This window comes from Stegostoma tigrinum, chromosome 2, assembly GCF_030684315.1.
Source record: "Stegostoma tigrinum isolate sSteTig4 chromosome 2, sSteTig4.hap1, whole genome shotgun sequence".
NCBI lineage: Eukaryota > Metazoa > Chordata > Chondrichthyes > Orectolobiformes > Stegostomatidae > Stegostoma > Stegostoma tigrinum.
This window is the reverse complement of record NC_081355.1, coordinates 94,701,365-94,715,575: the sequence shown is the minus strand read 5'-3', so window position 1 is coordinate 94,715,575 and position 14,211 is coordinate 94,701,365. Positions and strand designations below refer to the sequence as shown.

The 14,211-nt window shown below is 40.0% G+C and overlaps 1 protein-coding gene across 1 annotated transcript in view; it reads right to left on the bottom strand.

The window, feature by feature from the left end:
- The window catches only part of LOC125465716 (polycystin-1-like protein 1), a 282,365-nt gene that overhangs the window by 81,710 nt on the left and 186,444 nt on the right, over positions 1-14,211 (bottom strand). The window contains exons 36-41 of the mRNA XM_048559472.2: positions 13,449-13,562; positions 4,538-4,689; positions 4,009-4,109; positions 2,034-2,229; positions 1,079-1,165; positions 9-216 (exon numbers count right to left, since the gene is read on the bottom strand). Coding sequence (XP_048415429.2) covers positions 9-216; positions 1,079-1,165; positions 2,034-2,229; positions 4,009-4,109; positions 4,538-4,689; positions 13,449-13,562 — 858 coding nt within the window. The remainder of the gene's footprint in view (positions 1-8; positions 217-1,078; positions 1,166-2,033; positions 2,230-4,008; positions 4,110-4,537; positions 4,690-13,448; positions 13,563-14,211) is intronic.

Below are 14,211 nucleotides of genomic sequence, written 5' to 3'. Positions count from 1 at the left end.
TAAAATACCTTTGCAGTAGTCCCAGCTCTCGTCCTGAAGCCAGTCTCAACAATGATCTCATATAAACACTGGTCAGTAGGAGGATTATCCTGCAATACTATAAGTCCAGGTTTTGTCTCAACAGAAAAATCCATGCGTTTGCACAAGATAACCAGCGGAGTGTATAAGATAAGGGCAAATAACACAGTGATGCAAGTGACATAGTTTTCGAAGACACTGTCAAAACAAAACACAACTATGAGCCTCACTATATCTAATTGGAAACTGAATAAAAATAGCATCATCCACTAACTCACTTCTCTCAGTGGCAATACATCAATATTCTGCCTCTCCTCTTTGAATATTTTTCATGAATGAAAAATCAAAGCGCTGAGAATTTTACAAAATGGTAAACTCACATTTTGTATTAGAATTATATTTGCACCGCCTAAATCTCTTCATCTTCCAACTACAGCTTTTAAAGTAAGCACAGCAGTTCAAAGGGAAAGTGCTTCTGAGAGCTCAACAATGGTTGTACATTGCTGCCCAAGAGTGTAAAGGAAATTGACAATTTGCACATTCATAAGGAATCAGATGGAATTCAAAGAGTTAAACATATTGTAAGATCGAATTTCTGGAAGAAAGCAGAGCATGTCCCCCCAACACTATGTGGGTCTCTGGATTACTAGACCAATGAAAATAACTGTCACATCCACTGAAATATTGTACATGCAGCACTATACATCTTTACTTGCAGGACAGTGTTATATTTTACTTGTGGTGGTATTCCAAACTGAACAATCTAATGATGGTGAATATTTGGATCTAATTACAGGCTTGATTTAAATATGTATTATTTAGTTTACAAAATGAATAACAACAAGTTCCAAAGCCAAGGTAAAGAAATTCCCTGCATACCAATGCCTTAAGAAGGGTGCTGCAGTTTATTTTGGGTTTCAATCCATATTTAATTAGCAACATTTTAAAATGGGTTATAGGCTGATTCTATTCATAGTGCATAAAATTATTAAATTGCTGTATGACAGAAACATAGAAGAAGCAGTACTCCGTACTTTCTCAACTGGTCTACAACACGTACCTGATAAAGGTCAAGATATCTGTGAATTGGACATCCTTCATCACAAGTTCCTTACGTGCAACTGTAAATGTTGTCATGTGGTTGCAACTAATTACAAAGAAATAATAATATAAAAGAAAATACATGCAATGATCTTCCAAAAGAGGAATGACAAAAAGAACAAAGACATGGTACAAAATCAATAAATATTGAGATTAACAATGTTGATCATGAGTGACAAAGTGTAGGACATACATATAATTGCCTGTTAAGCTGGAGGGAAATTGTGATTAATGATTACAGCATTATGGAGTGTTTTGAGACTATGTACAAGGCACAGGTTTAGCCTTAAGTACTTTTAGCTGAAGCACACATTGTTCTACATTAATATTTCCTCAAAAAAATTATTTTTGACACTTTATAAAGCCACTTTGCAATGAAATGAAATGGTGCTAACTGTACTTATCCTGATCCTATTTTCCTTCCATGGATAAATCAGAACAACGAAGGCATTTGTGGACCTTACGTCATCCGGATAGAGATATCTCCCTACCATCTTGCTCTCCTGCTGCATTTTATAACTTGATTGCAAATCAATCAGAATTTACTGATTTAAAACAAAAACAAAGTTACTAGAAAAGCTCAGCAGGTCTGGCAGCATCTGTAAAGAAAAGAACAGAGTTTACCTTTCGGGTCCAGTGACCCTTCATCAGAACATTCTCTTGAAGGATCATTGGATTCAAAATGTTAACTCTGTTGTTTCCTTCACAGATGCTGCCGGATCTGCTGAGCTTTTCCAGTAACTTTGTTTTTGTTCCTGATTTACAGCATCCACAGTTTTAGTTTTTACTGATTTAGAAGTGCATGAGCAAAGATCAGAGTATTTTAAAGGAGCTCTGACTACGAAACAAAAAGGAAGAGTGACTCGTATGCAAGTCACACAAGCAATGGATCACACCATCAGGACTAATCATACCTGCAGTTTATTTTCTCTGAATCTAATTCCTGTTGGGGTGAACAGCCATCAGATTTCCACTCTCGGTTATCATCCCAGTACAAACACTGGGTCCACTGAATGTTCACAGTATAACTCACATTATTGGCAAGATAGGTATTTTTCGGTTTTCTATCATAGTTAGCATCTAAAAGACTGAGGTAATATGTTCCTACACCTGAAGAGAAGAGAAATTGGACTGAATCATTAAATGCAACTTCTAGCAGTTGACTTGAACTGTTAATTACTTTATCAATTTTTAAAATTGCAATGTTCCCATTACTTCACTTGACTTTTCAAAACTAACGTATCTTACATACATACAGGTAGTTCTGTTATAACATATGTTTTATTAAAGCAAAGTGGTTGTAACGCGATTGACGAATAGTGGATGCTATTTGGATAATGTGAACTTTCTGCTATACAAGTATAGTGATCTTCTATAGCATGAGGTCATGCAAGAAGGCAACTATCGTGTCATAGGAGAACTAACTATGCACAGAAACACCGCTGTGCCAAAGCACCCACCAAGGCTTTCTATTCACTTGAACCTCAATCTTCCTTTGATACAATAGTCATAAAAATGCACTTAACAATTCTATGTTTGTTCTTTACTACAGTCCTTGCAATAATGTAAATCCTCTATCGTTATATCATATGGACAGCGCCAAAGTCTGAATATACATCAGTCCATAAAGAGTAAATTACTGCAGATGCTGGAATCTGTACTGAAAATAACAAATGCTGGAGATCACAGCAGGTCAGGCAGCATCCATGGAGAGAGGGCAAACTAACATTTTGAGTCTAGATGACTCTTCACCAGAAGATGAATCACTGAAACAGATTAATCCAACAACTCTGTAGAAAACTGACAAATGTATTAATAATGTCTCAGAAAATAGAACCAAAAAATCCTGCAACGATGGCCTGCAAACACAAATATGTTCTCAACTTGAGTTATTCTGAATTGGTGGACAGGTGAGAGGAACTCAGAAAAAAATAAATGTGGTAACAAGCAAAATGATGAAGCTGCAGGCTGATAGGTCTCTGGGTCCAGACAGAGTTCATCTTTGGGTGTCAACTCAGATTTCCAACAAGATACATTGGCGTTAATCTGCAGATTCAGGGAATTCCATCAGACTGGAAAGTAGCAAGTATAACACCTCTATTCAAAACGGGAGGGAGGCATAATGCAGAACACCACTGGCCAGTTTAGCTTAACGCCCATCATTGGGAAAAATGGCAGAATTGATCGTTAAAGAGATTATAGCTACACCCAGAGAAAAACTGAAGGTAATCAAGAAGAATCAGCAAGGTATCGTCAAATTTATTTAAAATATAACCAATTTATTGGAGTTCTTTGAAGAAGTAATAAGCACTGTGGATAAAAAGAGCCCGTAGACGTACTCGACTTGATTTTCCAGAAGACATTTGTTAAGGAGTCACCTCAAAGGATTACAAGAGATAAAATCACATTACATAGGGTTTAACATATAAGGAGGAGAATTTTTTTCTCTCAGAGGTAAGGTGACTTTGGACCGCTGTGCGTCAAAAGGGAGTGGAGGTACGGTCATTGATTTTTTTTCTGTACAACAGCGATAGATAAGCAAGGAAATGAAGGGTTATAAGGAGAACATGGAAATGAGGAATTCCAAACCCAAACAGGTCAGCCACAATTTTAATGAATGACAGAGGGGCCAAATGGTCCATGTGTGCTCCTATTTTGTATGTTTGCATGGTGTTATACCTGTTTGTATGCTATTTCTCTATTTTTGTGCATTAATTATTATTTTCACTTTAAATAAGATGTTGGCTTATATTTAGCAGATCCTACCATTTGGTGCCCTGCTTAGTTTCATGTGTACTTACATTTAGCTTAACTTGATTCAAATATTAAAATAAAACTTCAAGAATGTAATTCCAATTAAATAAAGAAAAGTAGAGATGTAATACAAACTTGGAAGCGAGAATGCCGGAATAAATAAGTGTACTGTATCGCCATCCCAATAATGGATTTGTTTCAAGTTATATTTACTTGGAGTTGGTTCTCTGTTGAACCTGTAAAGACATTTGAAGCTAATGATTTTACTTTCATACGTAAGAAAAATAGCTAACTTTTTCTCCCAAATTTGCGCTGCTCGGTAGCAATAAAATAAATACTGGCAGCATCTGGCCATGACTATTGTTTCCTCAATCTGCTACCAACCCTCAGTCTTCACCACCTGAAAGGGAAAGAGCAGCAGGTACTTTCCCCAGGATAAATTCTCTAAGTCACACTTGAGAGTATATTGCTCTGCCTTTAGTGTCACTGAGTTAAAATCAAAAATTCTGCAACTGCCTCCATAACAACACAGTGCTACTGCATCAGGGCAAGGAGTCAGGTCATGGTCCGGTGGAGGGAAATTAAGGAAGCACAACTCAAAAAGTAAATATATCACCCACAACTCAAAGGTAAATGTTTCAAGTGAATGCAAACTCAACCATACCTCACTAGCAGCATGACAGGAAACACTTGCTGGTTAAGCCGAGTGAAGTTCACTCTTATCTGCAAAGCTTGCTGTATGTTTGCCTGTGTAACTGGCAAGATATGAACATTCATGTGCGTACGAAGTAGCAAGTATACTGAAAGCTGTTCCTGCTGCAAACGAGAAATCCATATTTTACTACGGGTTTAATAAAAAAACATCAGGGTATGTTATTTTCTCGCTATGGCAATTGAGCATATTTAATCACAATTCACATTAAAATCTTGCTTTGTAATAAACCATACTGCTAAAAATTGGGTCAGAGATAGTAGGAACTGCAGATGCTGGAGAATCTGAGATAACAAGGTGTAGAGCTGGATGAACACAGCAGGCCAAGCGGCATCAGAGGAGCACGAAAGCTGACGTTTTGGGCCTAGACCCTTCTTCAGAAAAGAAGGGTCATTTCTGAAGAAGGGTCTAGACCCGAAACGTCAGCCTTCCTGCTCCTCTGATGCTGCTTGGCCTGCTGTGTTCATTCAGCTCCACACCTTGTTATGTCACTAAAAATTGGGGGTTGTTTAGACTACTCATTAACATGTTGCAATCTATACTCTGGCCTGCACACAACATATTTGATCACCTATCACTGCACCTGACCTTGGATACAACAAGTTACAATTTAAGTTGAGGTGCTTAACAAAAGCAACATTTTTTGGCATAGAGGAAGGGGGATATCAGAAGAGACACCTACCTTAGATTCAGTTCGTTATCCGGAGCCTCTTCAGTAGTGAATATTTTAAAATGGGACAAAGTCAGGATCAAACATAACACTGAGTTTGAGGATAACAAAGTGTGGGGCTGTATGAACACAGCAGGCCAAGCAGCATCTTAGGAGCACAAAAGCTGATGTCTTTTCTGATGAAGGGTCTAGGCCCGAAACGTCAGCTTTTGTGCTCCTAAGATGCTGCTTGGCCTGCTGTGTTCACCCAGCTCCACACTTTGTTACCTTGGATTCTCCAGCATCTGCAGTTCCCATTATCACTGAGTTTGAGGACTTTTTCTCCCCGTCAGAAGGTTGTGAATCTTTGGAATTCTTCACCCAGAAAGGTCACTGGAAACTCAGTTGTTGAGTATAATCCCCCCTGACAATGACAGATTTTTCAGCTGTTAAAGAATCAAGGGATATGGGAAATAGGGTGAAAAGGTCATGATGAGATCAAAGATCAATTATGATCTCACTGAATGGTGGAGCAGGCTTAGAACAGTTTTTTCAAACCCCCTTTACTTTTTTATTTCATTGGGTAAGGCCATTGCTGGCAAAAGGCAGCATTAGTTGTCCATTCCTAGTTGCCACTGAACAAAATGGTTAGCAAGATCAGAATCATTACATTGTGAGAATCTGGAGTCATGATGGAGACCAGATCAGACATACATTGCAGATGCAAAAAGAGAAATTGCTGGAAAAACTCAGCAGTCTATCAGCATCTGTGGACAGAAATCAGAGTTAGTGTTTTGGGTCAAGTGGCACGTCTTCAGCAGATGTCCTTTTCTGTTAGAGACAGAGAAACTGCAGATGCTAGCATCCAAGGGAAACAAACAGGAGCTGTCTTAAGTTAACGAAGAGAAGTCTTAAGAATATATGAATTAAGAATAGGAGTCGAGGAGATGGTGATGTGACGGTAATGTTACTGGGCCATTATGTGGATGCTCAGAGTAATGTGTGGGCATATGGTGTCAGATTTCACTTTGAAAATTGGTGGAATTTGAATTCACTTTATAAATCTGGCAAATAAACGTGACCATTGATTGTCATAAAAACCCCTTAGAAAAGCATGAAAAACCGTAGGCTGGAAGAACACAACAAGCCAGGCAGCATCTGGAGCAAACGAGCAAAATGGTTATACCCAGAATGCTGACTGGTCTTTGCTCCAGACGCGGCCCAGCTTGTTGCGCCCTTCCAACCTACGGTTTTTCATGCTTTTCGAAGGGGTTTTTATGGCAATCAATGGTCACCTTTATTTGACAGATTTATAAAGTGAATTCAAATTCCACCAATTTTCAAAGTGAAATCTGACACCATATGCCCACACATTAATCTGAGCATCTACATAATGGCCCAGTAACATTACCATCACATCACCATCTCCTCGACTCCTATTCTTAATTCATATATTCTTAAGAATGCTCTTGGTTAACTTAAGACAGTCATTATAAACTGAAGTGGTAGGTAAAAAACGAACGAATTGTGATCAAGTTAATACTTCCATTCCTCCCAATTTCTTGAGAGGACATTCCTGTTCATTTAATATTGAATACTGAAAAGTAGTTCAACAAATTCAGAGACAGCTGAGGAGTTCAAGGTGCTGGAGGTGAAATAGAATTCATGTTGTTATCATAGATATGGAACATGATGTATTTTTGTACAATATTACCACAAGTGACAGCTTTGAATGTGAAACATAATGGAGCTAATAATACTTCCTACGATTGGTAATAAAATGAAAGTGGGAAGACATTGCAGGTGATTTTTCAGCCAAAAGATAGATAAGAATGGAACTGAGTTAGGACGAGAAAGGATAGGTTTTCACGGCCACAGTCATAAGAAACACCATTTGTGACTGCAACAAGGACTGTGTTGACACTATGGCTGGGTCAGAAACCGAGAACATAGAACATTACAGCACAGTACAGGCCCTTTGGCCTTCGATGTTGTGTCAACCTGTCACACCAATCTGAAGCCCATCTAACCTATACTATTCTATGTACATCCATATGCTTGTCCAATGATGACTTAAATGTACTTAAAGTTGGAGAATCTACTACCGTTGCAGGCAAAGCGTTCCATTCCCTTACTACTCTCTGAGTAAAGAAACTACCTCTGACATCTGTCCTATATCTTTCACCCCTCAATTTAAAGCTATGCCCCCTCGTGCTCGCCGTCACCATCCTAGAAAAAAGGCTCACCCTATCTAACCCTCTGATTATTTTATGTCTCAATTAAGTCACCTTGCAACCTTCTTCTCTCTAACAAAAACAGCCTGAAGTCCATCAGCCTTTCCTCGTAAGACCTTCCCTCCATACCAGGCAACATCCTAGCCCCATACTTTGCATTCTGGTTACTCCTACCGAAGTGCATGACGTCACACTTGTCCGCATTAAACTCCATTTGCCACCTCTCAGCCCAGCTCTGCAGCTTTTCTATGTCTTTCTGTAACCTACAATATCCTTCGTCACTATCCACAACTCCAGCAACCTTTGTGTCGTCTGCAAATTTACTAACTCATCCTTCTACGCCCTCATCCAGGTCATTTATAAAAATGACAAACAGCAGTGGACCCAACACCGACCCTTGCGGTACACCACGAGTAACTGGACTCCAGGATGAACATTTCCCATCAACCACCACCCTGTGTCTTCTTTCAGCAAGCCAATTTCCGATCCAAACTGCTATATCTCCCACAATTCCATTCCTCCGCATTTTGTAGCCTACTGTGGGAAACCCTATCGAAAGCCTTGCTGAAATCCATATACACCACATCAACCGGTTTACTCTCATCTACCTGTTTGGTCACCTTCTCAAAAAACGCAATAAGGTTTGCGAGGCACAACCTACTCTTCACAAAACTGTGCTGACTATCCCAAATCAAATTATTCTTTTCTAGATGATTATAAATCCTGTCCCTTATAACCTTTTCCAACACTTTACCAACAACTGAGGTAAGGCTCACTGGTCTGTGATTACCAGGGTTGTCTCTACTCCCCTTCTTGAACAGGGGAACCACATTTGCTATCCTCCAGTTTTCTGGCACTATTCCTGTAGACAATGACGAGTTAAAGATCAATGTCAAAGGCTCGGCAATCTCCTCCCTGGCTTCCCAGAGGATCCTAGGATAAAGCCCATTAGGCCCAGGGGACTTATCTATTTTCACACGCTGTTGGATTTCTAATACCTCTTCCTTGTGAAACTCAATCCCACCCAGTCTAGTAGCCTGTATCTCAGTATTCTCCTCAACTTTATTGTCATTTTCTGGAGTGAATACTGTCAAAAAATATTCATTTAGAGCTTCCCCTATCTCCTCTGACTCCACACACAACTTCCCACTACTATCTTTGATTGGCCCTAATCTTACTCTTGTCATTCTTTTATTCCTTAAATACATATAGAAAGCCTTCGGGTTTACCCTGATCCTATCCGGCAATGACTTCTCATGTCTCCTCCTGGCTCTTCTGAGCTCTCTCTTGAGGTCTTTCCTGGCTACTTTGTAACCCTCAGGCACCCTAACTGAGCCTTCATATCTCATCCTAACATAAGCCTTCTTCTTCCTCTTGACCAGAGATTCCACTTCCTTCGTAAACCACAGCTCCAGCACTCTACAGCTTCCTCCCTGCCTGACCTGGATGAAGGCGTAGAAGAATGGGTTAGTAAATTTGCAGACGACACTAAGGTCGGAGGAGTTGTGGATAGTGAAGAAGGATGCTGTAGGTTACAGAGAGACATAGATAAGCTGCAGAGCTGGGCTGAGAGGTGGCAAATGGAGTTTAATGCGGACAAGTGTGAGGTCATGCACTTTGGTAGGAGTAACCGGAAGGCAAAGTACTGGGCTAATGCTAAGATTCTTGGTAGTGTAGATGAGCAGAGAGATCTAGGTGTCCATGTACACAGATCCTTGAAAGTTGTCACCCAGGTTGACAGGGCTGTTTAGAAGGCATACAGTGTTTTAGTTTTTATTAATAGAGGGATCGAGTTCAGGAACCAAGGGGTTATGCTGCAGCTGTATTAAACTCTGGTGCGGCCGCACTTGGAGTATTGCGTACAGTTCTGGTCACCGCATTATAAGAAGGATGTGGAAACTTTGGAAAGGGTGCAGAGGAGATTTACTAGGATATTGCCTGGTATGGAGGGAAGGTCTTACGAGGAAAGGCTGAGGGACTTCAGGCTGTTTTTGTTAGAGAGAAGAAGGTTGAGAGGTGACTTAATTGTGACACAAAATAATCAGAGGGTTAGAGAGGGTGGATAGGGAGAGCCTTTTTCCTAGGATGGTGACGGCGAGTACGAGGGGGCATAGCTTTAAATTGAGGGGTGAAAGATATAGGACAGATGTCAGAGGTAGTTTCTTTACTCAGAGAGTAGAAAGGGAATGGAACGCTTTGCCTCTAACGGTAGTAGATTTGCCAACTTTAAGTACATTTAAGTCGTCATTGGACAAGCATATGGATGTACATGGAATAGTGTAGGTTAGATGGGCTTCAGATCGGTATGACAGGTTGGCACAACATCGAAGGCCAAAGGGCCTGTACTGTGCTGTAATGTTCTATGTTCTTATGTATATTATCTTAGACACACAGGAGCTTTTCCTTGAATAAGCACCGCGTTTCTAATGTGCCCATCCCCTGTAGTTTCCTTCCCCATCCTATGCTCCCTAAATCTTGCCTAATCTCATCGTAATTGCCTTTCCCCCAGCTATAACTCTTGCCCAGTGGTATACGCCTGTCCCTTTCCATCACTAAAGTAAACATAACAGAACTGTGATCGCTATCACCAAAGTGCTCACCTACTTCCAAATCTAACACCTGGCCAGGATCATTACCCAGAACCAAATCTAATGTGGTTTCACCCCTTGTTGGCTGGCTGGAGAGATACAAGTAATTTGTTATGGGAAAGCATCAACACTTAATTACAGAGGAAAGGTAGGTAAGGAAGGGTGCTGAGGCTTGGTCCAAGTGTCGGGTTTTTTTTTGAAAGAATGATTACAAGATCATTGCAGGGACAATCTTAGTACCTCAGTAAAGGGAACCATTAACATAATAACTAAAATGTATCCCGGTAAGGGAAGTTGAGCGGCCAACAGTTCAATTTAGAATGAGGTCAGGGCAGTAGGAGGTGGGTTAAAACAGGGGGGATGAAGCCAGAGAAAGCACTGAATACCAGCTGTGGCTTAGTTGGTACTACACTTGAATCACACGGTTCCATATTCAAGTCCAACAGCTGGACTCAACAACAAACATCAAGGCTGATACTTGAACGGTGTATGGAGGAAGAGCTATTCTATCAGAAGCCATGTCTCAGATGAAACGTTAATTTAAGGCCCTATTTACCTGTAAGGGTGAATGTGAAATATCACACATTTTTGCTCTCCTTATTTAAGGAGATGTAAATGATGTAAATATATTTGAGGCAGTTCAAAGGTTTACTCGATTGGTACCTAGAATGTGTGAGTTGGCTTATGACAAGACATTGGACTCACCGGGCTTGTTCCATCTGGAGTTTAGAACAGTGAGTAACGGAATTTAAGTTGCAAAGGTCCTGAACGATCTCGACAAGGTGGATGTGTGAGGGTGAGAGATAACAAGATGTGGAGCTGGATGAACACAGCAGGCCAAGCAGCATCAGAGAAGCAGGAAAGCTGACGTTTCAGGCCTAGATTTTGTAGCTGAGTCCACAAGTAGAGTGACGCAGTTTTATAATTAGGGTCTGCCCTTTTAGGACAGAAATGAGAAAAATTTTTCTCTCCGAGAGTTGTACAACTGGGAACTTGCTGCCCCAGAAGTGAGGTCATTTAATATTTTTCAGATAGTGGGTAGATAGATTCTTATTAGGGAAGGAATCAAAGGTTATCAGGATAGGTGGCAATGTGGAATACAAATCCCAAATTGATCATCCATGATCTTATCACAGAGCCAAATGGCCTCCTTCTGCTCCTATTTTATGCGTTCTTGTGTTCATAAAGAAAAGCTGGGAGTTATCTCTGGAGTCAGGGCCCAACATTTAGCCCTCAATTAACACACAATGCAGATTATCTGGTCATTACCAGATGGTTGTTTGGAGCAGTTACAAAGCATGTAAACTGATTGCTGTATTTCCAAATTCTGACAGTTAGCACATTTCAAACATTCTTATTTGGTAGTGAAGCTCTTTGAAGCATTTGGTGGTCATCAGAAACATTTACATCAATGAAGGCTTTTCTTTCTTTTTGACAGAAGATGGCATCTACAAAATGACAACTTCAGCATGAGGGAGACTTGGATTTTTTTTGCAAATTTTGTCCCAGTATACAAGAAGGATGGGATACTCCAGAAACTGAATGGAGAGTCTTTTGTCACGAAAATATCCATGAGGTCTTTGTACAAACCAGCAAAGATAACGGTGGAAGAGACACTGCAGAGTCGTTTAACAAAATTCCCACTATCTGTCCTATGAATCGTTATCTGTGCACTCCTCAAAGATATTTGAAGGGTGAGTAGTTTCAGTGAAACACACATTGCTGGACATTGTCTCGAGATGGTCTAACAAGAAATGACTAAGAAGGATTAAACCAATTTCTTACATTTGCGCCCTTTGGAGGTTGGGATCAGAGCTGAGGAGCATACTGGGGAATGATTAGGCTGAGAAAGATAATAGTAATGGATGACAAGGGCATTGAAAGCAGTAGACAGAACGCTATTTAGCAAATCAATAGCTATCAAGATGAAATAATGCCATTGCTGAGAAATTGAAAGAAAGGTTCGTGACTTGAGGACAAGATTTTCTCTGATTGATCTGAGACTAATGGGCCTGGGGAAGGAAAAGAGCGATATACCTATGATTGCTGATACCTTTTAGGTATGGATAGGAAAATGGGCTAAAGACGCTGCTTCTGACAACTTTCAAACATCCCAGTGGGACACGTGCTCTGTTTCCTGCCAGGGATATATCTGTGGTATTCACTACTGAACAATCTGAAAGCAACAATATTAGCTCCTTGGATCAGGTACTAAATGATGCTTGACATCTGTGAAATTATTTACCAGCAAGAAGTTAACTTCACAAGAGAGAAAAGAAAGTGATATGAAAAAGAAATCATGTAATAACTTTAAGTTCCATTTGGACTGAGGGGTACCTCATAAACCATGCCAGACTGGAAAGTCTAAACTTTTGAGACAGTAATTAGGCCTTGAGTTATTAACCAGTAAAATTAAAATCAGTTCAAGCTCCAGCTCATGGTGAGTATCTAAAGAACCCTGCTATAAAGAATAAATGGAGTGAGAACAGCACATGGTTTCAAATTAACATCTTGATCTGTAAAAGAGGCCACAGCCAGTTACTGTACAGGCTCACACATATGAACTGGGTACTTGGCAGAGCCCAGAATTACACATCAAATCACATAATGGCAAAACTCAGCTTTCAGAAGATGAGTAAGGCAAATGGAAGCTGGTTTTCATTTCAAAGACAATTGAGTATAAAAATAGGAAAATCTTGTGAATATTACAAAAGGCACCAGTCAAAACCACATTTGGAATACTGTGAACACCTTTGGTCTTTCTCTAAGGAAAGATATACAGTAAATGGGGGCAGTCCAAAGAAGATTCACAAGGCTGATCCTGGATAAGGAGGGACTGTCTTATGACGAGAGGTTGAGTAGGTTGGGCCAATTCTCATTCGAGTTTAGAAGAATCAGGGGTGACCTTATTGAAACATATAAGCCTCTCAGTGGACTTGACAGAATAGATGTGGAAACGTTGTTTCCCCTTGTGGGAGAAGGACTAGAGGCATAATCTCACAATAAAAGGTCACTTATTTAAGACAGAGATGAGGAATTTCTTCTTGCATAGGATAGTGAATGTGGAATTCTTCACTATAGAGGGCTGCAGAGGCTAGTCATTAAGTTTATTCAAATTTGAGACAGACATATTTTAAATCATTAACAGAATCAAAGGTTATGAGGAAAAGGCAAGGAAATGGTGTTGAGAATGATCAGATCAGCTGTGATCTCATTGAATGGCAGAGTTGGCTCAATGCGCTGAATGAAATACTTCGGCTCCTACATCTATGGTTTTATAGTGGGTGAGGGACAGAATAACAGAGGAAGGATTTAGAATCTGGCTGTCATGTTACCACATGTATCACCTATCACAGGAAATAATGAAATTTAGAACACAGAATGAAACTTACAATTGCATCATTCCTTTTAAACTCGATTAGAATTGGTGATTTGAGCCCTTTTACTTTGATTTTTCGCCTGTTTGTGCAGTTATACAGAGTCAGGTCAGCAACATCACCATTAATCTGCAAAGAGGAAGGTATCGTAGAAATGAACAGTCTCAGACATCATCACAATAATACCAAGCAAATAAAATGTACAGCTCAAGTTTATTCAATGTGATATATCAGTACAGATGAGCAGAACTCAAGACAAAAACATTTTAAGGTTAGAGCTGTTCACATTTGTGAGAGGCAAGTGGAATTATTGGCCAAATTTTCAGATCTGCATTGGAGCCCCTTTATCTGACAAAAAATATTGACTTATCTTCAACTAATTTTTCTGGTCATTTGTTTGGTGCAGGATCCTTCCAAACTCAGTCCTCAGATTGAGCTGAATGGGTGGGTCAAAGGTGTGTTCTGAATGGAGTCAGTAGGTCAGGGAGGTTGGAGAGAATCAAAGGACAATGAGGTTTTGAAAGACTAGAGGGGTTTGGAGGGTTTGAGGTCATGAGGGAAGTTGAAAGGCAGATCTGGTGAGGATTTTGGCAATGGGCGGGAGGGCGCACAGGGTTAAAGGTATTTGTTGAATAGTCACTCAGAAATTAGACATGCTTTTAATCTATTTAACATTTTCTCGTGTCTATACAAGAAAGTAAAATCAGAACTTCTCCTAAGTCTCTGCTTCAAAATTGGACGTGGAAGTATTCATGCAGGGTTCCAGGGAGCTGGTCAC